Source organism: Arabidopsis lyrata, assembly GCF_000004255.2.
Source record: "Arabidopsis lyrata subsp. lyrata unplaced genomic scaffold ARALYscaffold_1, whole genome shotgun sequence".
Classification (NCBI taxonomy): Eukaryota; Viridiplantae; Streptophyta; class Magnoliopsida; order Brassicales; family Brassicaceae; genus Arabidopsis; species Arabidopsis lyrata.
In genome coordinates this window covers 2,422,475-2,444,093 of record NW_003302555.1, presented here as the reverse complement: position 1 = coordinate 2,444,093, position 21,619 = coordinate 2,422,475, and the positions used below count along the sequence as shown (strand labels likewise).

The following is a 21,619-nucleotide window of genomic DNA, read 5'->3' as shown; positions in this document are numbered from 1 at the left end:
TTTAGGTGTCCGGTATCTCAGGTAAGGATAGTAAAAGATTATCAGATTCGACCCAATAATTTTTTTCAGTCATTGAGAAATTTCCTCAAATTAAAAGTTGATCAATTTCATGTCGAAAAAGGAAGTAGCATGCTACATTTACCTAAAAGTCTAAAACCATAGTAGCAACTTATAATTTCGAACTACTGAGAGCAAATCCTCTACCAAAAAATCTCCTAAAACCTAAAAAACCCCGCAAATACTACTACTGTTACATTACATAGGAGCAGTGCAAGTTGTTCTGAAATGGCCGGTCTGATTACACCGACCACAATGAACCACACGCCTCACACGGTCACGATCCTCTGCCCTAATTCTCCTCTTCCTAGGAGCAACTCTCATAGCCTTTGGTGTTTTTATTACATCTTCGCTATCTCTCTCTGAATCATTTCCTTTCCACTGACCTTTGTCTGATATTGGCTCTACAGTTTCTGCATAAGCTCTTCTGTAATTCTCTACAGTGAAACAACTCTCTGTGTATATATAAACGTCCTCTTTGCAAGACAAGATAGCTCCAACGGCGTGGCTACATGGCAAACCATAAACCTGCCACCGGCCGCATAAACACGAACGGTTTTCCAGATTTACAACGACATTTCCTTCATGAGTCATGACTTCAAATTCTGTTTCGTTTGCTCTGTAAACTCGGTGAACACCAGATTGTTCTTTAGCAGCAAGCATTTGTCTCTCGGCAGAAGGAACAAGCACATCAGACCAATGTGAGCTCGTTTCACGGCGTTCTTTCAACACATTTATCAAATGGCGGTGGATACACTCCATCATTTGGATTATAGGAAGACCTGTGGTATCTTCAATCCAGTTGCTGAGTGACTCGGTAATAACATTTGCAGTTAAACGTCCAAACCTTGTTCCTTCGGAGTATGAAGATGCCCATCGAGCAGGAGAGAAGTTTTGGATCCATAAGGAAGCTTCCGGGGATATCTGCTCGATCTTATTGATTTTTGATTTGAAATCGAGAACACTGAGACAATGTGCAGCCTCCCAAAAAAGGTCCACCAGAACAGAGCTTTGAAATTCCCTTTGCAACCGTTCTGTGAGATAATGGACACAAAAGCCATGAAATGCTGTTGGGAAATTAGCCTCTACCCCATCAGCAACGGGTCTCTCTCCGCTGGACAATATGGTAAGCTTTGGCATATTCTCAGAGTTAACATCTAGAATATTACGAAGCTCGGAGAGAAACCGATGCCAGTTGCTATCGTTCTCTTCATTAACAATAGCGAATGCCAAAGGAAATACAGCTCCATCTCCATCAAATCCAGTGGCAAGTAACAACGTCCCTGGATATTTGCTCTTTAAAAGAGTACTGTCCAGTGCAATAAGAGGCCGGCAAGCATTTAAGAAACCAGAGATTGATGCTTGGAAAGAAATAAACAAGTGTTCAAAGCACCCATCGATCGGATTCACATGAACCACAGCGACGCTCCCGGGATTAGACCTTCTGATTTCATCACAGTATTGGGGAAGAAGGCGATATTCTTCTTCAAATGACCCACGAAGAGTAGCCATAATACGCTCTTTCCCCCTCCAGGCCTGCTTGTAAGACAGTGAAATTCCATGAATTCGATAAATTTCCTCTAGTATCTCCTTAGGTTTGAAATGCGGATTTTCTTTAAGCTTTTCTGCCACAACATCAGCAACCCACTGGACTGAAGCTTGCTGATGACCAAGATGTGAAATCCCACCACAAGTATGACTCCCGTGAATAGTCCTTATTGTAAAAGTTGGCGCATTAGAAACTTTGGCGCAGTGAATCCTCCATGGGCAACCCTTGCTGTTGCACTTTGCGGTGAAGCGAGTCTTGTCAGATTTAATCGTCCGCATCTCAAAACGTAGAGAAATTGCTGCATTTTTAATTGCTCTCCTACAAGCATTGGCATCAGAAAATTCCATACCAACGACCATTTCATGGTCAGTAGACCAGCATTGAGGGCTAGGAGAAGCCATGACAGGTTTCTGAGAAAACTCGATGCTTTGACTCACCTCCAACTCTAAGTTATCATCGATATCTTGAGACTCTTGCTTTTGGATAGCGCCCGTGGCTCCAGGTACAATTGATTTATCAATCTCAGAAGTTCCAGAGTCATCATTATCAGGAAAAGAGAGATAGCCATCATTTTGGTTTACATCTAAACATGCCTCTTCTTTCGTTCCATCGTTCACATTGTGTTTCTGGAGGTGGTTCCAGACCTCATTTCCCTCATAGGAGGCACCAATCTGGAGGTTGATATCGAGTAGCTGTTCGAAGGCGGAATTGTAGTCATGACCGAAGAAGAGTTCATAGTTGGGTCGAATACCCGTAAAATGATCCTGCCTAAAAGAGAAATCACGGTTCTCAGACTTCACCAGCTCGTCGTTTGCCATTCCAATAACAAAAAGAAAACAATGCAGAATCTAATCTGATGTTCACAGGAGATCCTGACACTCACTTAATTACCTGTCAAAGTAAAAGACAATGCATGAATGGAGGAGACCAAACATCATCAAAGTGATTAAACCTATAAGGAGGATTAGCCAAAACAAACCCAATTCGAAAATTCACAAACTTGATCATGCAAGCGCATACTATAGAATATAAACAAGCCCAAAATCCAATGCTTTCGAATATAAGAAACAGAATAAAACTGCAGGGAAGCAAACAACCAAAAAAGAAAGGGAGGATTTTGAAACTTACAATAGAAAATTTTGAGTAGAATCTAAATCCATGGAAACTCAATTGAAGAAACGAGTAGACGCATTGAAAGAGAAGTAATTTGGCGGGTAAGAAATTCAGTGTAGGGTTTAACTGTTTCAAGGGGAAACAAAAATTTATTCTGGACTAAGGAGAGGAGAAGAAGAGGCGACGAGGTTGATACATACCAACCATCTGGTTAAAAAGGTAACTCTGTGGTTTAAGGGTATTTTAGTCATTTCAGATCCGTCGCCGAAGTTGGAAATAGCATCTCATTGGTATAATCGCCTAGGATATTTATTTACTTTATTCGAGGTCGCATACATTGGCCCAGCCCAACCCCTAATTTACTTATTAGTTACTGATTGATTAGTCAAAGATATTCTTGTTTGTGTTAATGACTTCGACGCGTCTACAATGATGACCTATGGTGATTGGCGAATTAACACAAACTCCTCGGATTGAATTAAAAATCTCAAGTTTGCTTCTTTCTCTTCCTAATGCTTATAAACACCGTTTTACGTGTGACGAGTTGAGATTTCAACACGCACCGTCACAGAGACATTTGACTACAATCACTATGCGCCTTCCACACGCTAGTTAATTTTTGAGGGCAATAAACTAACTTCCACAAAATCCCGACCAAAAATTCGCATTTTAACGACTTTAAACAACAACAAGACAAACAGAAAATACTAGTACCAAACTTCTCTTTATGTGAACCCCCTATTATCACTAATATTGTAAAATCACCTTCTCTTTCGTATCTCCCAAAGAAAAAAATATTGCCAACCAATCATTTACCTGATATTTCTTCATCCACTAATAAGAGTCTGCTGAAACAAAAATCTTCATCATTACCCTGGTTTATCTTCTGGTTTACAAGTCTCTATGCAAATCCTTGAGAGCCATCAAAATCACGCCGCCAAAGAAAATTTATGTGTCAGGCGATTTTGTTTCAAATGAATCAAGATGAAGCCTTCACACAACACCTCCCACGTTCAAGCTCTGCAAGCAATTCAGAAACCACTTTTTCCATAGAGATTGTTTCTATCTGCTGCTTGTTGCTCCCATCCTTTATCATCCCTTTCGAGAGCAGATTGATTCTAGGAGATTCTGAATTTTCAGCCAGGAGTTGTTCGAAAAACATCTCTTCATCATTCAGCTTCGAGGCCTTCATCAGATCCACCACTTGATGCCTTTTTGCAACATTTCTACCTGCTCCACAACCCATTGCAGTTGCTGCTCCAACCGCATTTGCAATTGTTAAGGTATTAACAAGCGGCATGTTTCGTATATAACCTAATGCAATTGCTGCAACAAAACTGTCTCCACATCCAACAGTGTCAACCACTTCCACCTGATGATGATGATGATGTTTTCGGAAAGAAAATTAGATCACAACACAAACTTACTCTATGATACATACATAAAAATTCAATTTTCAGCACCTTGATGTGAATGCCAAAATGAACGATATATATGATCTGTAAGCAAGTACCTTAAACGCAGGTGCCACTGAGACACTAGATTTCGTCACTAGAATTGAACCCTTTGCGCCCATCTTTACAATCACCCATTTCGTTCCCTTTCCATTCCTCAGAATTTCTTGTCCTGCTTTTACAGGGTTCCTGATGCCAGTTAGAGCCTCCGCCTAGGTAATTCATTAAACAGGTCAACAATAATTTGACCCAGTGGAGAATTTTTCAACATTATGGAGAGAGGTGCAATGTACCTCCTCAGATGTTAGAAGAAGAACATCACTCATTCTTAAGAAGTGAGAAAGTGCTCGACGCTCATCAGGAGTTCCCTTGGAAAGACTCTTTCCCCGTGGTCCAGGATCGAAGAAGATAGCTGTCCCAACTTTGGAAGCGTAATCTATTGTTGACATTATAAAACTAGGGCTGAAATCGTCAAAGTCATAACCATTGCAGAAAAGAACTTTTGACTGTCTGATTGCCATCTTTACTTCATCAGATAGGTCAGTGATCCAACTGAAAGCAGGTTCCTCCTTGAAATCAGCTCGACTAAAAAAGAGAAACAACTAGAGAGAATAAGTATCCTATAGTAATACAATTTAAGGAGCTTAAAACGAATAATCAGGATTCGAAGTAAATACAACAATATTACCCATAAGAATTTCACAAAAAGACAACAGAATTAGAAATAAAATGGGACATAAGAACTCAAAGAACTAGGAAATGGCATTGGAGGCAAGTATGAAATATCACCCTCTAGCGTTTGTCTCACTATGAGAAACAAGAAAGCCGTATCTTTCTAAACATATAGCATTAAGAAAACTATGGCTCTCCGACTGAAAATCTCCTATGGCTACACTTTGGTTTCCGAAAAAGCTCTATCAAAGAAATCTTCCATTTCTAGAAACCCATCACTGTACATCAATGAGATGATGCATTCACTATATACCATTAGCAATTGTTATCCCACATAAACAACCTCTACCATAGATATTATTAAGTTTTGGCATGGTAAAAAGCAGTACCTACAAAACCCATGCCTCTGCAAAGGATCCACAAGAACCCAGCAAATGAGAGTTTCACAGAATGAGCTGGTATCTTTGGCATTTGTTCCTCTATCCAATGCAACCGTCCCTATTCCTTCCTCATGAAGCACATCTAGAAGAAACTCACCGTAGATTTCATCCCCCACATGACCAATAGCAACACAATGAAGCCCCAATCTAGCAGCAGCTATAGCCATGTTACAGTTGCCACCTGCTTCCCAGTATTTCTATAAGCAAAACAGGGAACACAAAATTCACTATTAACATCAGGATCAGAAAGAATAAAAACAATGACTCAACAATACTCTAACCCTAATTCAATTGAAACGAGCGGAAACAAAGGTTCAATTTCCTCATCAAAGAGATTGAGCTAAGAAGTTCTTTCTATCAACCCGAACTTAGGCAGAACAAAGAATACGTATAATGCTTGATTATCACCATTGAAACACCAAGAAGCAGTTAAGGTCAACATTTAGAATCCAAACCTTATCTGGGGGAGAAAGAGAGAGTTCGTCCATGAGGGCCTTGCGTTCTTCACGAGAAGGAGGGGGCAATTCGTGAACACTGAGAACAATGTCGACGCAGAGATTACCCAAGGTTGCGACATCGATAGGTTTCTCGGCCACCACGATACCTCCAGTATCCCCGAGAGAGCCGATGGAGGAGGAGCCATTGGCGTATCTAACCGGAAATACATCAGCGGCGCTGCTCCGGCAGCGGAGGAAAACAGAGCTGCTCACATTCGGAACTCTAGCGAATGGCGGGAAATTAGGGAGGAGAGGATTAGGGCTTTGGGTGGAGAAATTGGAGAGTGATAACGCATAGTGAGGAGAGAAGGAGTGGAATTTTAGGGAAAAAGCGTGGTGATACATTCAGAAAAACCCAGAAAGAAAGAAGAAGAAAGAGACTTGATTTTGAATTTGCGTCGTCGCTCTCTCTCAGCTTCTCCTCTCTTCTTCGTCTTCAATCTTCTTGAAATGAGATTCTTTTTCTTCTTCACCATTTGAGGAAGAAGGAAGGAAGGCTTCTGTTCTGTGGTAAGCTAAACCGGAGTGAAATTAGAATGTCAAATTAAACCGAACCGGTTATTTAAACCGCCTTGAAATTAAAAATTGGAGGTTTTATAAAGAAAGGGTTTTTCATCTTTACCTGATTATACTTGTCGACGGCGGACACCAAGTTGTTCATCGTTTAGAGCTCACTGCAAGCCATGGCCGCCGACGAACTGATGCCGTCTCACAGGTCACACAGGACTCCCAAATCAGGTCCTACCGCGAGGAAGAAATCTGAACAAGATAAGAAGAAGCGTGGAATCACGGTTAACAAGACGCCAAACTTTAAGGTGAGTAACTACTTGTCCTCTCTATGTCAATGTCTTTTGAGAGTTATTTTGTTGATTTTACTTGGTTCTGCAGGCGTTTGGTGTTAAATCGGCTCGCAGGGCGCAGCGATCAAAATCTCGCGCTGCGGAGAAGGATCAAAAACGACTTCATCTTCCGAAAATTGACCGTACTTTTGGCGAAGCTCCTCCTTTCGTCGTCGTCGTTCAAGGCCCCCCAGGAGTACTGTGTTTTAGACTGATGTTGCGTTTTCACTCTCGGTTTTGGTTATTTTCTCACAAGTTTTGATTGTTTCTTTCCACTCTGATTTTGTTCCTCTAGGTTGGAAAGTCTCTCGTGATTAAGTCTCTTGTGAAGGATTTTACAAAACAGAATGTACCGGAGGTTCGAGGACCTATTACCATTGTACAAGGTTCTGTGCTGCATTGTTTATTGCTTCTTCTTCTTTTCTTTTTTTCTTGTATGTACCGTGAATTTTTTATTCCTAATCTCATTTTTTGGCTGGTCATGGTTTTAGGTAAACATAAAAGGTTTCAATTTGTGGAGTGCCCGAATGAGGTCAATGCCATGGTGGATTGTGCAAAGGTTGCTGATCTAGCCCTACTTGTTGTAGACGGGAGTTATGGTTTTGAGATGGTGAGAGACCATTTTTCTGCAGCTTTCTCCTTTTGCCATCCCGTTTTCTTTTTCATCATGTTATTTGGTTTTGTGAAGAATCTTTATTATATATACAAGATCACTGTTGGGCCTTTTTTGTGATAAACAACTAAGGTTTGATACGTGAACTGTCTTTTAATCTGTTTGACCCTCAGGAAACCTTTGAATTCCTCAATATTATGCAAGTGCATGGATTTCCTAAAGTTATGGGTGTCCTCACTCACCTTGATAAGTTCAACAATGTAAAGAAGCTGAGGAATACTAAACACCATCTCAAGCATCGGTTTTGGACCGAAATATATAGTGGAGCTAAATTGTTCTATTTATCTGGTCTCATTCATGGGAAGTAAGTATCTGTATTGGTACTTCACCAACATGGATGACATGTGCAAGGAGCGTTTGAGGTTCACCTTTGATTTATCTTTTATTGCTAGGTATTCGCCACGTGAAGTTCACAACCTCGCCCGCTTTGTATCCATTATCACACCTCAGCCTTTGACATGGCGAACATCACATCCATATGTGTTGGCTGATCGCCTTGAAGATGTTACCCCTCCTGAGAACGTTCAGATGGATAAGAAATGTGATAGAAATATCACTTTGTATGGTTACCTACGTGGCTGTAACTTCAAAAAAGGGATGAAGGTATGTATGTCATCACTGTTCTTAGATACTCTGGTTCATCTTAGCCTTTTTCTATGGCCTGAATTCTTGACCCACTTGTTTGCTTAGCAGTATGTGGCGCATAAGTACTCAATATTTTGGGAAAAGACCAATTTTAAAATTGAGCCTAGAGATGAGCTGATTTGATGTCAATTTGATGTTATATATACGGTCTTCCTTACTGGTATTGTCCATAGATTCTTAGAACTAGTTATTTTTAGTTCTCGAAATATTTTTAGAACTAGTTATTGCATCATAGTAACCGAAAGTAACCCGTAGCTAGTTCTCTTATCGAATGAAGTTCTAAGAGGAGGAGCATAAATTTGTATACCTTCTGACTTCTGTGTTGTACCTGAATTTGTCTTTGCTTCTATATCTAATTGAACGATTTTGTGTGCAAAATGGTATCTTAGCTGTTACAGTTTACCTCTCTTTCATGTTTAACATGCATCTGATATAATTTCTTATGATGATCAGGTTCATATTGCTGGAGTTGGCGACTACAGTGTAGCTGGGGTGACTGCTTTACCTGATCCTTGTTCTTTACCTTCAGCTGGCAAGAGAAAAGGGCTGAGGGACAGGGATAAGCTTTTCTATGCTCCTATGTCCGGGATTGGAGATCTTTTATATGACAAAGATGCTGTTTACATCAACATAAATGATCACCAAGTTCAGTACTCTAAAACTGACGATGGAAAGGGAGAACCTACTAATAAAGGTTATTTATGGGGTTTTCCAAGTTTTATTGTCATATACTTGTTCTGTATGTAACTGCAGTAGTCTCTTTTGAGTGTCTTGCTCATTTCATGTTTAAAAAATTTCTACATATTTAGAATTTGGTTTACATCATTCTCCATGATAGAAAACCAATAGTTTTTGCTCACTTTTTGTAGCTCTAGCATCTCTGATTGTGACATTTTTTCTCTTGGCAGGAAAGGGCAGAGATGTTGGTGAAGATTTGGTAAAGTCGTTGCAGAACACAAAGTATTCTGTTGATGAGAAACTGGATAAGACATTCATTAACATTTTTGGCAAAAAGACTAGTGCCAGTTCAGAAACAAAACTTAAGGCTGAAGATGCGTATCAATCCTTACCGGAAGGTTCTGACAGTGAGTCTCAATCTGGCGATGATGAGGAGGATGTAGTAGGTAATGACAGTGAAATCAAGCAGGAAACTGAGATTCATGGTGGAAGGTTGAGGAGGAAAGCTATCTTCAAGCAGGACTTAAATGAAGATGATTTTGAGGAAGCAGATGATGTTGAATTGGACTCATATGACCCAAATATATACGGTTTTAAGGAAGCAGACGATGTTGAATCGGACAAAAATGAAGTTGAAGATGGTGGAGATGACTTTGCTTCCGATTCGCCAGATGATGAGGCAGGGGATTATCAGATAGATGGTATATTAATTCTATGTTTGAATTTATTTTTGTATAGATGATGTCCTGATAGTTATGGGGCTTCTATGAGAAGGTTTTAGATTTTATTGAGAAAGTACATTGTCCTTTCCCTTTTGAGATTTTGTTCATTCCTAAACATTTACCTTACATGGCCTGTCAGATAAGGACTTTGGTAACATATCAAAATGGAAAGCACCCTTGAAGGAGAAAGCCAGAAAGAAGAACCCCAACTTGATGCAGATTGTGTATGGAGCATCGGGATCATCAGCTACTCCCTTGATAAATGAGAACCATGACATTAGTGATGATGAAGAAAGTGATGATGAAGACTTCTTTAAGCCAAAAGGAGAACAAAGCAAGGTTTGTCATCTCAAGTCTGTACAAAATTTGGTGATCCTTTCTTGCTCTTGGAAAGGAATATCTCAATCGTTATTTTTTCATATAAATCCAGAATCTGGGTGGTGAATGGGATGTGGGATATGTCAACTCAGAGGATTGTTCTAAATTTGTGAATTATGGTTACCTAAAGAATTGGAAAGAGAAAGAAGTCTGTGAGAGCATTCGTGATCGATTTACCACTGGTGATTGGTCAAAAGCTGCTCTGAGAGACAAAAATTTAGGTACTGGCGGTGAGGGAGAAGATGATGAACTTTATGGTGATTTTGAGGATCTAGAGACGGGAGAGAAGCATAAAAGCCATGTTAACATGGAATCGGGTGCAAATGAAAATGAAGATGAAGATGCAGAAGTCGTTGAGCGTAGGCTAAAAAAGCTGGCTCGTCGAGCAAAGTTTGATGCAGAATATCCTTTTTACCCGAATGACATCATTTAACTTATCTAGGCACGATATCATTTGCTGATTCATCTCTGTGTTAGGCAATTAAGTTGTCTACTGCTGTCTGTGTTTATTATTCTCTGAAACAACTCACATGAAAATATGGTGAAAAATTATAGCTTAGTCAATCAAATGGGTCACTAAGTTGTAAGTTCATATATCGCTCTGGTCAGTGAGTTCATGGTTGCTGTTTAGATATTCTACCTCTGCATGTCTTATATGTCATATTTGGTTTTATGCTATCATGTCAATTTGCATTTTGGCAAGTTGCTTTTGGTTCAACCTTAACTTCGTTGTACAAGCAATAAATCCGAGTTAGAGGAGGATGACAATGATAAAGGTGATGGGAACAATCCTCGTAGTCAAGCCAATGAACCTGGATACGTTGATAAAGTAAGTAGATTTTGCTGCAGGCAGCTAAGGTATCTAATCTATCCACTGTTTTAAAACTCACTCTATTTGCTTTGCAGTTGAAGGAAGAGCTTGAAATTATAAAACAGAGGAATGAGTTAGAATACAATGATCTTGACGAGGAAACTCGAATTGAGTTAGCGGGATTCCGGACTGGAACATACTTGAGGCTGGAAATTCACAATGTTCCTTATGAGATGGTTGAGTTCTTTGATCCTTGTCATCCAATTCTGGTTGGAGGTATTGGTTTCGGCGAGGACAATGTTGGATATATGCAGGTAAGGCTACAACGATTTTCTTTTCTTCTGACCCAAAAGAAAGTCCAATTGGGCACACTGCTCATTTCATCTTAAAAGATGAAATATCTTTTTCTTATATAAAGGTAGTTGAAACATGATCCTTTATTTGAAAGATGCTTATTGTATCATATTTATCCTTGTACTCAGGCCCGGTTGAAGAGACATAGGTGGCATAAGAAAGTACTAAAGACAAGAGATCCTATTATTGTGTCTATCGGATGGAGACGCTATCAGACTATGCCTGTATATGCCATTGAAGATCGCAATGGCAGGCATCGAATGCTCAAGTATACTCCAGAACACATGCACTGCCTTGCTACGTTCTGGGGTCCTCTTGTCCCACCCAACACCGGCTTTGTCGCTTTCCAGAACCTGTCAAACAATCAGGTATGTGAATGCACTACGCTGAACTTTACCTTGGAGTGTGTTTGAACTTTTGTGATAGAGAATCTATCTTTGGTAAATCGAAGTGTGAGTTTAGGACTGACCAATAGTGAATAATCGTATGCATACTTGGTGTTTTGAAATTTTGAAACTTGCATGTGAGAAAAAATAGAAGATGCTTTCTTCCTCCTATAGTCGTTGTCACAAACTAAAATGACAATCATGCTTCCATATTGTTGGAGCAGGATTTAGCACACATATCAGTCCATTCTGCTCCATTGTTTAGTGTTGCGATATCATGCAACTGTTCATCCATTAGTGGTCAAATATTTTTCTTTTAGTTAGAAACCCTTAATGGCCCACATATCATGAAAGGAGAATTTATTGGTTGTTGCTCTGGGTAGATCTGTTGTATTCTTCTCCCGCTGAGTAGCTCTCCTGGTGTGTGCTTCAGGCAGGATTTAGGATAACAGCGACATCTGTAGTTCTTGAGTTTAATCACCAGGCCCGTATTGTAAAGAAAATCAAGATGGTTGGGACTCCCTGCAAGATCAAGAAAAAGACTGCATTTATCAAAGACATGTTCACTTCTGACCTAGAAATAGCTCGATTTGAAGGTTCATCTGTCCGGACAGTTAGTGGCATTAGAGGACAAGTTAAAAAGGTATGCTTTTGATCTCCTTGTAATTCCTACTTTTTCCAGATTTGTTGGCTCTCCGATTTTCTAACAAGCTCCTTTCGTCAGGCTGGAAAAAACATGCTTGATAACAAGGCTGAAGAAGGGATAGCGAGGTGTACCTTTGAAGATCAAATCCATATGAGCGACATGGTCTTCTTAAGGGCTTGGACTACAGTGGAAGTTCCACAATTTTACAATCCTCTAACGACAGCCTTGCAACCCCGTGATAAGACCTGGAATGGGATGAAAACCTTTGTCGAACTCCGTAGAGAGCTGAATATTCCTGTTCCAGTGAATAAGGATTCACTCTACAAGGTAAAGCCCATAAAATGCGGTAGCATTGTATAGGTGGGGAAGCAAGGATCGCCGATCTCACTAATTTTTCTCGTTTGTGTAACATTTTGCAGCCAATTGAAAGAAAGCCAAAGAAGTTCTATCCACTAAAGATTCCAAAGAGTCTACAAAAAGATTTACCGTTTACATCGAAACCCAAAGATATACCAAAGCGGAAAAGAGCATCAGTAGATGATAAAAGAGCAGTTATAATGGAACCGAAAGAAAGAAAAGAGCATGCTATCATCCAGCAATTCCAGCTGCTGCAAAATTACAAGGTAATGTTTAAAAACTAATAGCATGTGCTATATGATGCAGCATAATCTTTGATTGATCATGTCTCTGACTTGATGGAGAAATAAAAATGCAGATGAAGAAGAAAAAGGTAACGGATCAGAAGAAGAGGAAAGAGTATGAAGCAGAGAAAGCTAAGAATGAGGAAATAAATAAGAAACGGAGGAGAGAGGAGAGACGTGACAGATATCGTGAGGAAGATAAACAAAAAAAGAAGACGAGAAGAAGCCAAGATTAATGAATACCTGAGTTTTGCTTCATTCCAAGTTATTTCAACTGTGATACTAAAAGTTTTGTTTTCATGTTTCACTGAGAGATTCTTCTTTCTACTGAGAGTTGTTTCACAATTTTCACCATTTCTGGGATGATCCCCAAAATTTTGGAAATACTCTTAGACTGCAACTTTGCTTGGTTAGTCTAATTATTACTAAGCTTTGTGCACCAAATAATTGGGTTTAAATGCTTCTTTTACAAATGTTGCCTGTTACGTAGTTACTTGTGTGTTGTGAAATGGAAATAAATTCGGACCTCGAATTATTTGTATGAGAAGGAAGCAAAAACAGATTAATCATGTGAATAGAATTTGCTAATAAATGTTAAAAATTGTAATTAAACAAAACTGGTAAAAAGCTGACAAGGGAATGGGTGGGAACATCTTCTTCCCCTTGTTCATCTTCTTCTTCGTATAAACCCTAAACCCTAAATTCTCTCTATCGGTTAGCTATGAACAAAACAGTCGTAAGATGTCTTCTTTCTCGTTCACACCATCCTTTGATTCCTTTCTCCACCAATTTATCTCTTCTCCACAGAGTTTTCACCTGTAGCCGTTATCTCACGACTAGGTTTATGTCCACTCCTCCGCCCGATGAAATGTTTGGTTTCGACGATCCCTTCTCCCCCATTGAGTCGCGGGAAGTTGTGGATTTGACTAAAGAGTACTCCTTTTTGCACGATTCTCTTTTGGACTCTGGAAATGTTGATCTTCACCAAGTAGTGCCCATTATTACTCAATCCTCTATTGATGCTAGAGCCATTGCAGATGCTGTTTCTGGTGGCGATGATGTGTTTGGGAGCAAATCCCAGAAGTTTCTTAGGCAATTTAGAGAGAAGTTGAGTGAGAGTTTAGTGATTGAGGTGTTGCGTTTGATAGAAAGACCTTCTGCTGTTATCAGTTTCTTCGTTTGGGCAGGTAGGCAGATAGGTTATAAGCATACATCACCTGTGTATAACGCTTTGGTAGACCTTATTGTACGCGATGATGACGAAAAAGTTCCCGAAGAACTCCTGCAACAGATTAGAGATGATGATAAGGAAGTGTTTGGGGAATTTCTCAATGTGTTGGTAAGGAAATATTGTAGGAGTGGGTCATTTAGCATTGCACTTGAGGAGTTAGGGAGGCTCAAGGATTTTAGGTTTAGACCTTCGAGATCTACTTATAATTGTTTGATTCAGGCATTTCTCAAGGCTGATTGTTTGGACTCTGCTTCGTTGGTCCATCGAGAAATGTCCCTTGCAAATCTTAGGATGGATGGTTTTACGCTTAGATGCTATGCTTACTCTCTCTGTAAAGTAGGAAAGTGGAGGGAAGCTCTAACATTGATGGAAACGGAAAATTTTGTGCCTGATACTGTCTTTTATACAAAACTGATATCTGGTCTGTGTGAAGCATCGCTTTTTGAAGAGGCTATGGATTTCCTGAATAGGATGCGAGCTACTTCCTGCCTTCCAAATGTTGTAACATATTCAACTTTGCTGTGTGGATGCCTGAACAAAAAACAGCTGGGTAGGTGTAAAAGGGTGCTTAATATGATGATGATGGAAGGTTGTTATCCAAGTCCCAAGATTTTTAATTCTCTTGTACATGCTTATTGCACATCAGGAGATCATTCATATGCATACAAATTGCTAAAGAAAATGGTTAAATGTGGTCACACGCCAGGATATGTTGTCTACAATATATTGATTGGGAGTATTTGTGGTGACAAAGACTCCCTTAGTTGTCATCTGTTGGAATTAGCTGAGAAAGCTTATAGTGAAATGCTTGCTACAGGGGTTGTTCTGAATAAGATTAATGTCAGCAGCTTCACACGGTGTCTTTGTAGTGCTGGGAAATATGAAAAGGCATTTAGTGTTATCCGTGAAATGATAGGTCAGGGTTTTATACCAGATACCAGTACCTATTCCAAAGTCCTTGGTTATTTATGTAATGCTTCGAAAATGGAGTTGGCGTTTCTGTTATTTGAAGAAATGAAAAGGGGTGGCCTTGTTGCTGATGTCTACACGTATACTATTATGGTAGATAGTTTCTGTAAAGCTGGTCTAATTGAACAGGCTCGTAAGTGGTTCAATGAAATGAGAGAGGTTGGTTGTACACCTAACGTCGTCACATATACCGCTCTTATCCATGCTTATCTTAAGGCTAAGAAGGTCAGTTATGCAAATGAGCTGTTTGAAACGATGCTGTCTGAAGGGTGTCTCCCTAATATTGTTACATATTCTGCCTTAATTGATGGCCATTGCAAAGCTGGACAAATGGAGAAAGCTTGTCAGATTTTTGAAAGAATGTGTGGCAGCAAAGATGTCCCAGATGTAGATATGTACTTTAAGCAGTATGATGATGACAACAGCGAGAGGCCAAATGTAGTTATATATGGAGCTTTACTGGATGGTTTCTGCAAGTTGCATAGGGTCGAAGAAGCTCGTAAGTTGTTGGATGCTATGTCTATGGAAGGTTGTGAACCAAATCAGATTGTATATGATGCTCTCATCGATGGACTCTGTAAGGTTGGGAAACTAGACGAAGCACAAGAAGTGAAAGCTGAGATGTCTGAGCATGGATTCCCCGCAACCTTGTATACTTACAGTTCTCTAATTGATCGTTATTTCAAAGTCAAGCGCCAAGATTTAGCCTCAAAAGTATTGTCTAAGATGCTTGAGAATTCCTGTGCGCCCAATGTGGTTATATACACTGAGATGATTGATGGCTTATGCAAGGTTGGTAAAACTGATGAAGCTTATAAGCTTATGCAAATGATGGAAGAAAAAGGGTGTCAGCCCAATGTTGTGACATATACAGCGATGATTGATGGATTTGGAAGGATTGGTAAAATAGAAACATGCCTTGAGCTCTTAGAGCGAATGGGTTCCAAAGGTGTTGCTCCAAATTATGTTACTTATAGGGTCTTGATAGATCATTGTTGCAAAAATGGTGCACTGGATGTGGCCCACAATCTTCTAGAAGAAATGAAACAGACACATTGGCCTACGCACGCAGCCGGATATCGCAAAGTCATTGAAGGATTCAATAAAGAGTTCATAGAGTCTCTAGGGCTTCTTGATGAGATAGGCCAGGATGATACTGCCCCTTTTCTTTCTTTATATAGGCTTTTGGTTGATAATCTTATTAAAGCTCAAAGGCTGGAAATGGCTCTTAGGCTTCTTGAAGAGGTTGCAACATTTTCAGCCACGTTGGTCGACTACAGTAGCACATATAATTCATTAATTGAAAGCCTTTGCCTTGCTAATAAAGTGGACAAGGCTTTTCGGTTGTTCTCAGAAATGTCAAAGAAAGGTGTCATTCCGGAGATGCAAACATTTTGTAGTCTCATCAAGGGACTTTTCCGAAACAGCAAGATCAGTGAAGCACTCTTGCTTCTAGATTTCATATCTCATATGGTTTGTCCTCTTTGACTCTTTCTTCTGAGTTTGGAAACTGCAGTAATCGTTAATGTTTGTCAAGCTTTATTTCTTTGTGATGTTCTCTTGAAACTATGTTTATTCGACTAGAGCTAATTATATAGTGGAAAAAAAGGCATTTACACGTGGTAGTTTATATTGTTTATATATTTCTCTCCATCATTGTGAACTGTAATGCAGATTGGTACTTGTATCTGGTATTTCATTGCTAAATTGTCTCAATTTTGCAGGAAATTCAGTGGATAGAAGAAAAGAAAACATCTGATGGGACTTAGGCATATTGGTTTCTGATGTCTAGTTCTGATTTTCTCAGCTACTAGGTGCATCTGATGTTGAGCATCCTAGTCAAACCCTGAAAGTTTCGAAGGTTGAAAGCTATGGATAATACATGAGGCATATTGGTTTTTTGGACCAAAATTCTATGTAAGTTCATTGGTTTTAGATCACATAGTCAGAATTTACTTAGATTCGTGTCTTTTTCCTCTGAATTTGTGACATGCATATGTTTATGTATGCAGTTTCTGCTTTGTACATGATGTCTAAAATTATACTTCTAAAGACTCTCAACAGAGTTGAATATAGGTAAGCATAACTTTGGTAGAGTATGTAAGATCTTTACCAAAAGACCAATAGATTTCCTGCTTTAATGATTGGTCAAGCCAATAGTTTTAGCTCTTGAGTCCTTGATAAAAGTTCTCACTGATTATAATGGCAGCAGTCTCCTAAGTTCCACATTGGAGCATATGAGGGAACCCCATAAATGAGTAAAGAGTTTAAAACGTGTAAGAGTAAATTCTATCGAACTATGTATGCTGTGTATTTTATATCTAAAGGCATTTCTCTTTTCACATTTTCTTGCAGTTTTCCCATAATCATCTCTTATGCATCAGATATGCAGAGCCCAGCTTCTCTCTCAGATCACAGTATTTGTTTCTGAGGTGATATTATATTCAGGGGCCAGAAGATCTCAAAACATTAACAAACTACCTGGATAAATTTAGCTTGAGAATCCAGTTCTGTCGGAAGACACAAGGTAAGTAGATTGGGACACTCATCGTTTTGTGTAGTTGTTTACCTGAGAAGACAGTCCATATAGAGGTGGGTACACATGACGATAGTTTTCCAGGTAAAATATGGTGACAAAAATCATCAAAAGCTTGTGCGAATATAGTCTGGATCCTAACCAGGACCTGGTTTTTTTTGCTTGAAACAGTTTGGTTGCTATTACACATAGCCTGACAACACTAGCTGATGAATGAAGCCCCAATAAGCTGTCAGGATATCATCCGCCTAGCCTGAAGGCTAAAGCCAGCCAGTGCTTGTCTTTTGTTCATGTACTTGTATCACATTATTATACGGGATTTTAGTAGTACATATATATGAGATTAACAGAGATCTTCGTAAAATTACTAATTTACCCCTGAAGATCAATGTATAATAATAATGTATCCCTTGTTTTTGTTTAATAAATTAATCATGAGATCTTCCCCTCTGTTTATGTCTGGCTTCTTTTGGATTATATGTTTATGCTTTGGTTTCTGCCATTGGAACACTTTACAGTTGCTTGGATTTAATATTATGATTCACCAATATTTTAATTTATAAATATAAATATGGTATATGGACTATTTTATAGCAGCATGCCATACAAAAAACTAACTTTAATTGAAGATGATCAACAAAATAATTAAAAATGTACTCTATATGATATTAAAATGTCATCGGAGATGATGCTCTTAGTTATACTTATCTTTTACCAATATTTTTAACTTTTCCTTATAATTAGTTTCATAGTATAAAATCCCAACTTGGTAAAGAAAGACTTGAGTCAAATGTTGTTACTAAAAAACAATGACCATTGCCCGGAAAATGAGAAGAAAATTTTCGCAATTCGTTGTTATTCTCGTTGGTCAGGTAAATAATAATTCGATATATCTTTATTTGGTGGTGATAAGGTATTTCATATCTGGAAATTAAGTAGAGATTAAAAATAAAAAATAAAGAGATTAGGAAAGAAGAAAGCAGAAAGAGAGGAGAGTGAGATTAGACTTAGAGATAGAGAGAGAGAGAGTTCAATTAAAGCAAAATTAGAGATTACAAAAAAAACGCCAAAGCTGTTAACTTTCTTTTCTTTTCTTTTCTCTCTTCTTCCTTTCTTTCTCCCTTCGTCTCCATCAAGCAACCCTCTCTCTCTCTCATCATCATCGCAGAGGAGACGATCGTACGCGACGAATCCTAGAGAGATTGAGAGGGACAGCGAGTTTTGTCGGTGTCTCCGGGAGATTAGACCGGTAAAGATTTCTCTTTTCTTCTTTTTATTGTTTGCATCTGATTTTGGATTTCGTAGAAATGGGCTCTTAAGGCCGTTCTATTCCTTGACGCATCTTTGCTTTCTTAGATTTCAAGTTTTTACCATTCGATTTCGTTTCATCTGGGTTTTGGATGGTAAATTGTGATCCTTGATTATTCTTCTGGCTGTATTTGGTGGTAGCGGAGGTATTTGTCCCTTTTTTTCTTTTTGATTTTGCATGTAGGGATCATGTGTTTTTCCTTGTTTGATAATTTTGATTTTATCAACTTGGAATTACATTTTTTTATCTGCTCAATCAAATTGCTATCAAGATTCTTTGATCCTTTTGATTTTATCAACTTGGAATTACATTATCTATTTCAGGAGCCAAAGGTTGTTGGCGATCTATATTGAAGAAGTGAACAAGGATGCGCAAGTGGATCTGTTGTACATGTCAGATAGAAGACTCAAATGAAGAGCAACAACTGAAAAGTTCGCAGCAGCAATCTGATGGTATGTTATCTAGATGCCACCTAGTAGCTACTCAAGTATTCTACGGTCATCTATCTTTGAGGGATATGTTCTGGGGGTAGTGGTCACGTACTAGTAGATGCGTCCCTGCCCACCTTTGTATAGCAGTTATCATAGCTTCCAACTGAGGGAAATAAGTTGACATTTGGTCGAAACTTTAAACATCTAATGACTTCGTGTTGTGTATCTTAGACATTGATTTTCTGTTTATGCTTATTGTCTTGAGTATCTGACTTCATGTATGTAGCAAATCATAAGAATCCAAAACCAGCACCTGTTGCAAAACACGAGATGAAGAAGGAAGCTCTTCCGATCGAGGTCCCTCCCTTGTCTTTGGATGAGGTGAAGGAAAAGACTGAAAATTTTGGATCCAAGGCACTGATTGGTGAAGGGTCTTACGGAAGAGTATATTATGCGACACTAAATGATGGTGTAGCGGTTGCTCTGAAGAAACTTGATGTCGCGCCTGAAGCTGAAACAGATGCCGAATTCTTGAGTCAGGTTATCAATCTTCTTCAACTTCTTTCCGTCTCTCTTAATCCACTTACTTTGTAATGACTTGAGATGAGTACCAGTATCCATGCATTTTATCAAGGAAGCTTGTGTTTACATCCTCTTTCAACTTGTCATATTAATAGTTTGCTCTTCCTTAGGTTTCCATGGTCTCTAGGCTGAAGCATGAAAATCTCATTCAATTGCTTGGTTTTTGTGTTGATGGAAACCTACGCGTCCTTGCATATGAGTTTGCAACAATGGGGTCGTTGCATGACATCTTGCATGGTAAGATAAGCTTTTTGGACTTTAAGATTCTCTGACTAAATAAACTCCCTGTTTTGACCAAAAGTATTCTTATTTGTGCCAAACAATATTTTTTCCATGTGATTGGTTGCTTATTGTGCGAGTATAGGTAGAAAGGGAGTTCAAGGGGCACAGCCAGGTCCAACACTTGACTGGATAACGAGGGTGAAGATAGCGGTTGAGGCAGCTAGGGGTTTGGAATACCTTCATGAGAAGTCTCAGCCTCCTGTAATCCATAGAGACATAAGATCTAGCAATGTCCTTCTTTTTGAAGACTACAAAGCAAAGATTGCTGATTTCAATCTCTCGAATCAAGCACCCGATAATGCTGCCCGTCTTCACTCAACAAGAGTCTTGGGGACTTTTGGTTATCATGCTCCAGAGTAATGTTTCTTAAGACCTTATTGTTTTGTATGCTTATGAATGTCTAATAAACAGCTAAAATGTTAATCCGCCCTCTTATGCAGATATGCAATGACTGGACAGTTGACTCAGAAGAGTGATGTGTACAGCTTTGGGGTTGTACTTCTAGAACTTCTTACAGGGAGGAAACCGGTGGATCATACCATGCCTCGAGGTCAACAGAGTCTTGTAACCTGGGTAAGTATACATACGTTCAGGACCATAAATTTTCATAGTTCTTGTCCCCTTGGGTTTACAATGTCATGTTATTGGCTCTGTATCAGGCGACACCAAGACTCAGTGAAGATAAAGTGAAACAGTGCATTGATCCAAAGCTAAAAGCGGATTACCCTCCAAAAGCAGTTGCTAAGGTACCTCTCTCCTTGCCATGAACATGTACAAGATTGAAATTTTTATCACAAATTTCAGAATCCTTAGAGATAAAAAAATAATATGTTATGTGGGCAATAATGCAGCTAGCAGCAGTGGCAGCATTGTGTGTGCAATACGAAGCTGAGTTTAGACCAAATATGAGCATAGTTGTGAAGGCGCTACAGCCTCTCCTGAAACCTCCAGCCGCAGCTCCCGCACCAGAATCTTGAAACTCTTTTAATCTTTTTTTTTTTTCACTGCAACTATCAGAAAGAATCTACATAGTACCATTGCCATAAATGATGATGAGGTTGGTTTTGAAAGTGATAACTATTAAAGATGTTTCATTTGATGATTTGATTTTTTGCACACAAATTTTGTTGTGCTAGAAGAGAGATAATTGATGGCAAAGTTTATTTTTTGCCGTTTACTGAGTGGGAGAGAGGAACTCTTATTTATTTATATTTTGTGCAATTTATCTTATCTTTTTTTTTTTTTTTCACAATAGTGTTCTTTATAGATTATGGAGCCAATACAACTAGTAAACAGTCAAGCCTATTACAAGTTCTGAAAAAGATAACAAACTAAGCTTATAAGCTGTCGTAAGCAAGCTGGAAAGGATCAAAGATTGGCAACAAACTAACAAGGACTTAATAGAAGGAGCAAATCTAGCAGAAATTCTAACAGAAAATAAAAGACTAAGAGAGGGTTGAACGAATCTCTCACTTAACCCCTGTCCCAGGAACCTTTACACTTAACGCGCGACCGGCAGAGCCAGGAGTGCAATTGAATCAACCCGAAACTTCTGCAAGAGTCTCGACCATTGAGATCCTAAAGCTTGAAAGGAAGGTAACAACTTCAACGACCCGCTTCTCAATTTCAAACCCAAGTAACGCAGACGAGAGAACAAGGAGGAGTCTGCGAAATAAACCAAGACGGGAAACACCAACTACAACGAGAAGGAAAGCTGAAGGAAG

The 21,619-nt window shown here is 39.1% G+C and overlaps 5 protein-coding genes across 8 annotated transcripts; 3 read left to right on the top strand and 2 right to left on the bottom strand.

The window, feature by feature from the left end:
* Window positions 1–85: 85 nt before the first annotated feature.
* Window positions 86–3,249, bottom strand: LOC110224943. Its single transcript, XM_021012935.1, has 2 exons — window positions 2,735–3,249; window positions 86–2,497 (listed from the first exon to the last, which is right to left on the bottom strand). The coding sequence occupies exon 2, from the start codon at window positions 2,422–2,424 to the stop codon at window positions 256–258; it is 2,169 nt and encodes a 722-aa protein (XP_020868594.1). The 5' UTR covers window positions 2,425–2,497; window positions 2,735–3,249; the 3' UTR covers window positions 86–255.
* Window positions 3,250–3,367: 118 nt separating this feature from the next.
* LOC9328419 (5-dehydro-2-deoxygluconokinase) lies at window positions 3,368–6,229 on the bottom strand. Its single transcript, XM_002889569.2, has 5 exons — window positions 5,741–6,229; window positions 5,235–5,482; window positions 4,467–4,758; window positions 4,233–4,385; window positions 3,368–4,091 (listed from the first exon to the last, which is right to left on the bottom strand). Exons 1-5 carry the CDS (start codon window positions 6,125–6,127, stop codon window positions 3,699–3,701), a joined length of 1,473 nt encoding a protein of 490 aa, XP_002889615.1. The 5' UTR covers window positions 6,128–6,229; the 3' UTR covers window positions 3,368–3,698.
* A 59-nt stretch (window positions 6,230–6,288) lies between these two features.
* On the top strand, window positions 6,289–13,028 carry LOC9328418 (ribosome biogenesis protein bms1). Its single transcript, XM_021012931.1, has 17 exons — window positions 6,289–6,597; window positions 6,671–6,817; window positions 6,917–7,007; window positions 7,113–7,231; window positions 7,408–7,598; window positions 7,687–7,897; window positions 8,393–8,633; window positions 8,848–9,318; window positions 9,479–9,678; window positions 9,770–10,119; window positions 10,453–10,546; window positions 10,624–10,842; window positions 11,011–11,250; window positions 11,702–11,911; window positions 11,993–12,241; window positions 12,334–12,537; window positions 12,630–13,028. The coding sequence occupies exons 1-17, from the start codon at window positions 6,466–6,468 to the stop codon at window positions 12,789–12,791; spliced, it is 3,531 nt and encodes a 1,176-aa protein (XP_020868590.1). The 5' UTR covers window positions 6,289–6,465; the 3' UTR covers window positions 12,792–13,028.
* Window positions 13,029–13,150: 122 nt separating this feature from the next.
* Window positions 13,151–17,734, top strand: LOC9328417 (pentatricopeptide repeat-containing protein At1g06710, mitochondrial). 3 transcript variants are annotated; one of them, XM_021012932.1, is made up of 6 exons: window positions 13,151–16,228; window positions 16,480–16,672; window positions 16,768–16,831; window positions 16,968–17,031; window positions 17,111–17,375; window positions 17,463–17,734. In XM_021012932.1, exons 1-2 carry the CDS (start codon window positions 13,277–13,279, stop codon window positions 16,522–16,524), a joined length of 2,997 nt encoding a protein of 998 aa, XP_020868591.1. In that variant the 5' UTR covers window positions 13,151–13,276; the 3' UTR covers window positions 16,525–16,672; window positions 16,768–16,831; window positions 16,968–17,031; window positions 17,111–17,375; window positions 17,463–17,734. The 3 variants fall into 3 exon arrangements, with proteins under 3 accessions (XP_020868591.1, XP_020868592.1, XP_002892355.2); XM_021012933.1 differs by having other exon boundaries at window positions 16,965–17,031; XM_002892309.2 differs by lacking the exon at window positions 16,968–17,031.
* Window positions 17,735–18,357: 623 nt separating this feature from the next.
* Window positions 18,358–21,125, top strand: LOC9328416 (PTI1-like tyrosine-protein kinase 1). Of its 2 annotated transcripts, XM_021012948.1 has the most exons (9): window positions 18,373–18,540; window positions 18,648–18,745; window positions 18,924–19,052; window positions 19,318–19,571; window positions 19,724–19,850; window positions 19,978–20,251; window positions 20,336–20,468; window positions 20,555–20,641; window positions 20,747–21,125. In XM_021012948.1, the coding sequence occupies exons 3-9, from the start codon at window positions 18,968–18,970 to the stop codon at window positions 20,870–20,872; spliced, it is 1,086 nt and encodes a 361-aa protein (XP_020868607.1). In that variant the 5' UTR covers window positions 18,373–18,540; window positions 18,648–18,745; window positions 18,924–18,967; the 3' UTR covers window positions 20,873–21,125. The 2 variants fall into 2 exon arrangements, with proteins under 2 accessions (XP_002892354.1, XP_020868607.1); XM_002892308.2 differs by lacking the exon at window positions 18,648–18,745 and having other exon boundaries at window positions 18,358–18,540.
* Window positions 21,126–21,619: the final 494 nt, after the last annotated feature.

What these genes read in the sequence shown, in the direction of transcription:
- LOC9328419 (XM_002889569.2), bottom strand. Translation starts at nt 6,127, where the DNA reads ATGTATCACCACGCTTTTTCCCTAAAATTCCACTCCTTCTCTCCTCAC. An exon ending in CTCTTTCTCCCCCAGATAAG is followed by an intron (nt 5,483 to 5,740) that starts GTTTGGATTCTA and finishes TTTTGCTTATAG; the next exon opens with AAATACTGGGAAGCAGGTGG. An exon ending in CAGTGGCACCTGCGTTTAAG is followed by an intron (nt 4,092 to 4,232) that starts GTACTTGCTTAC and finishes CATCATCATCAG; the next exon opens with GTGGAAGTGGTTGACACTGT.
- LOC9328416 (XM_002892308.2), top strand. Translation starts at nt 18,968, where the DNA reads ATGCGCAAGTGGATCTGTTGTACATGTCAGATAGAAGACTCAAATGAA. An exon ending in TTTGGTTATCATGCTCCAGA is followed by an intron (nt 20,252 to 20,335) that starts GTAATGTTTCTT and finishes CCTCTTATGCAG; the next exon opens with ATATGCAATGACTGGACAGT. An exon ending in CTCCAAAAGCAGTTGCTAAG is followed by an intron (nt 20,642 to 20,746) that starts GTACCTCTCTCC and finishes GCAATAATGCAG; the next exon opens with CTAGCAGCAGTGGCAGCATT.
- LOC9328418 (XM_021012931.1), top strand. Translation starts at nt 6,466, where the DNA reads ATGGCCGCCGACGAACTGATGCCGTCTCACAGGTCACACAGGACTCCC. An exon ending in ACAAGACGCCAAACTTTAAG is followed by an intron (nt 6,598 to 6,670) that starts GTGAGTAACTAC and finishes TTGGTTCTGCAG; the next exon opens with GCGTTTGGTGTTAAATCGGC. An exon ending in TCGTTCAAGGCCCCCCAGGA is followed by an intron (nt 6,818 to 6,916) that starts GTACTGTGTTTT and finishes TTGTTCCTCTAG; the next exon opens with GTTGGAAAGTCTCTCGTGAT.
- LOC110224943 (XM_021012935.1), bottom strand. Translation starts at nt 2,424, where the DNA reads ATGGCAAACGACGAGCTGGTGAAGTCTGAGAACCGTGATTTCTCTTTT.
- LOC9328417 (XM_002892309.2), top strand. Translation starts at nt 13,277, where the DNA reads ATGAACAAAACAGTCGTAAGATGTCTTCTTTCTCGTTCACACCATCCT. An exon ending in TAGATTTCATATCTCATATG is followed by an intron (nt 16,229 to 16,479) that starts GTTTGTCCTCTT and finishes TCAATTTTGCAG; the next exon opens with GAAATTCAGTGGATAGAAGA.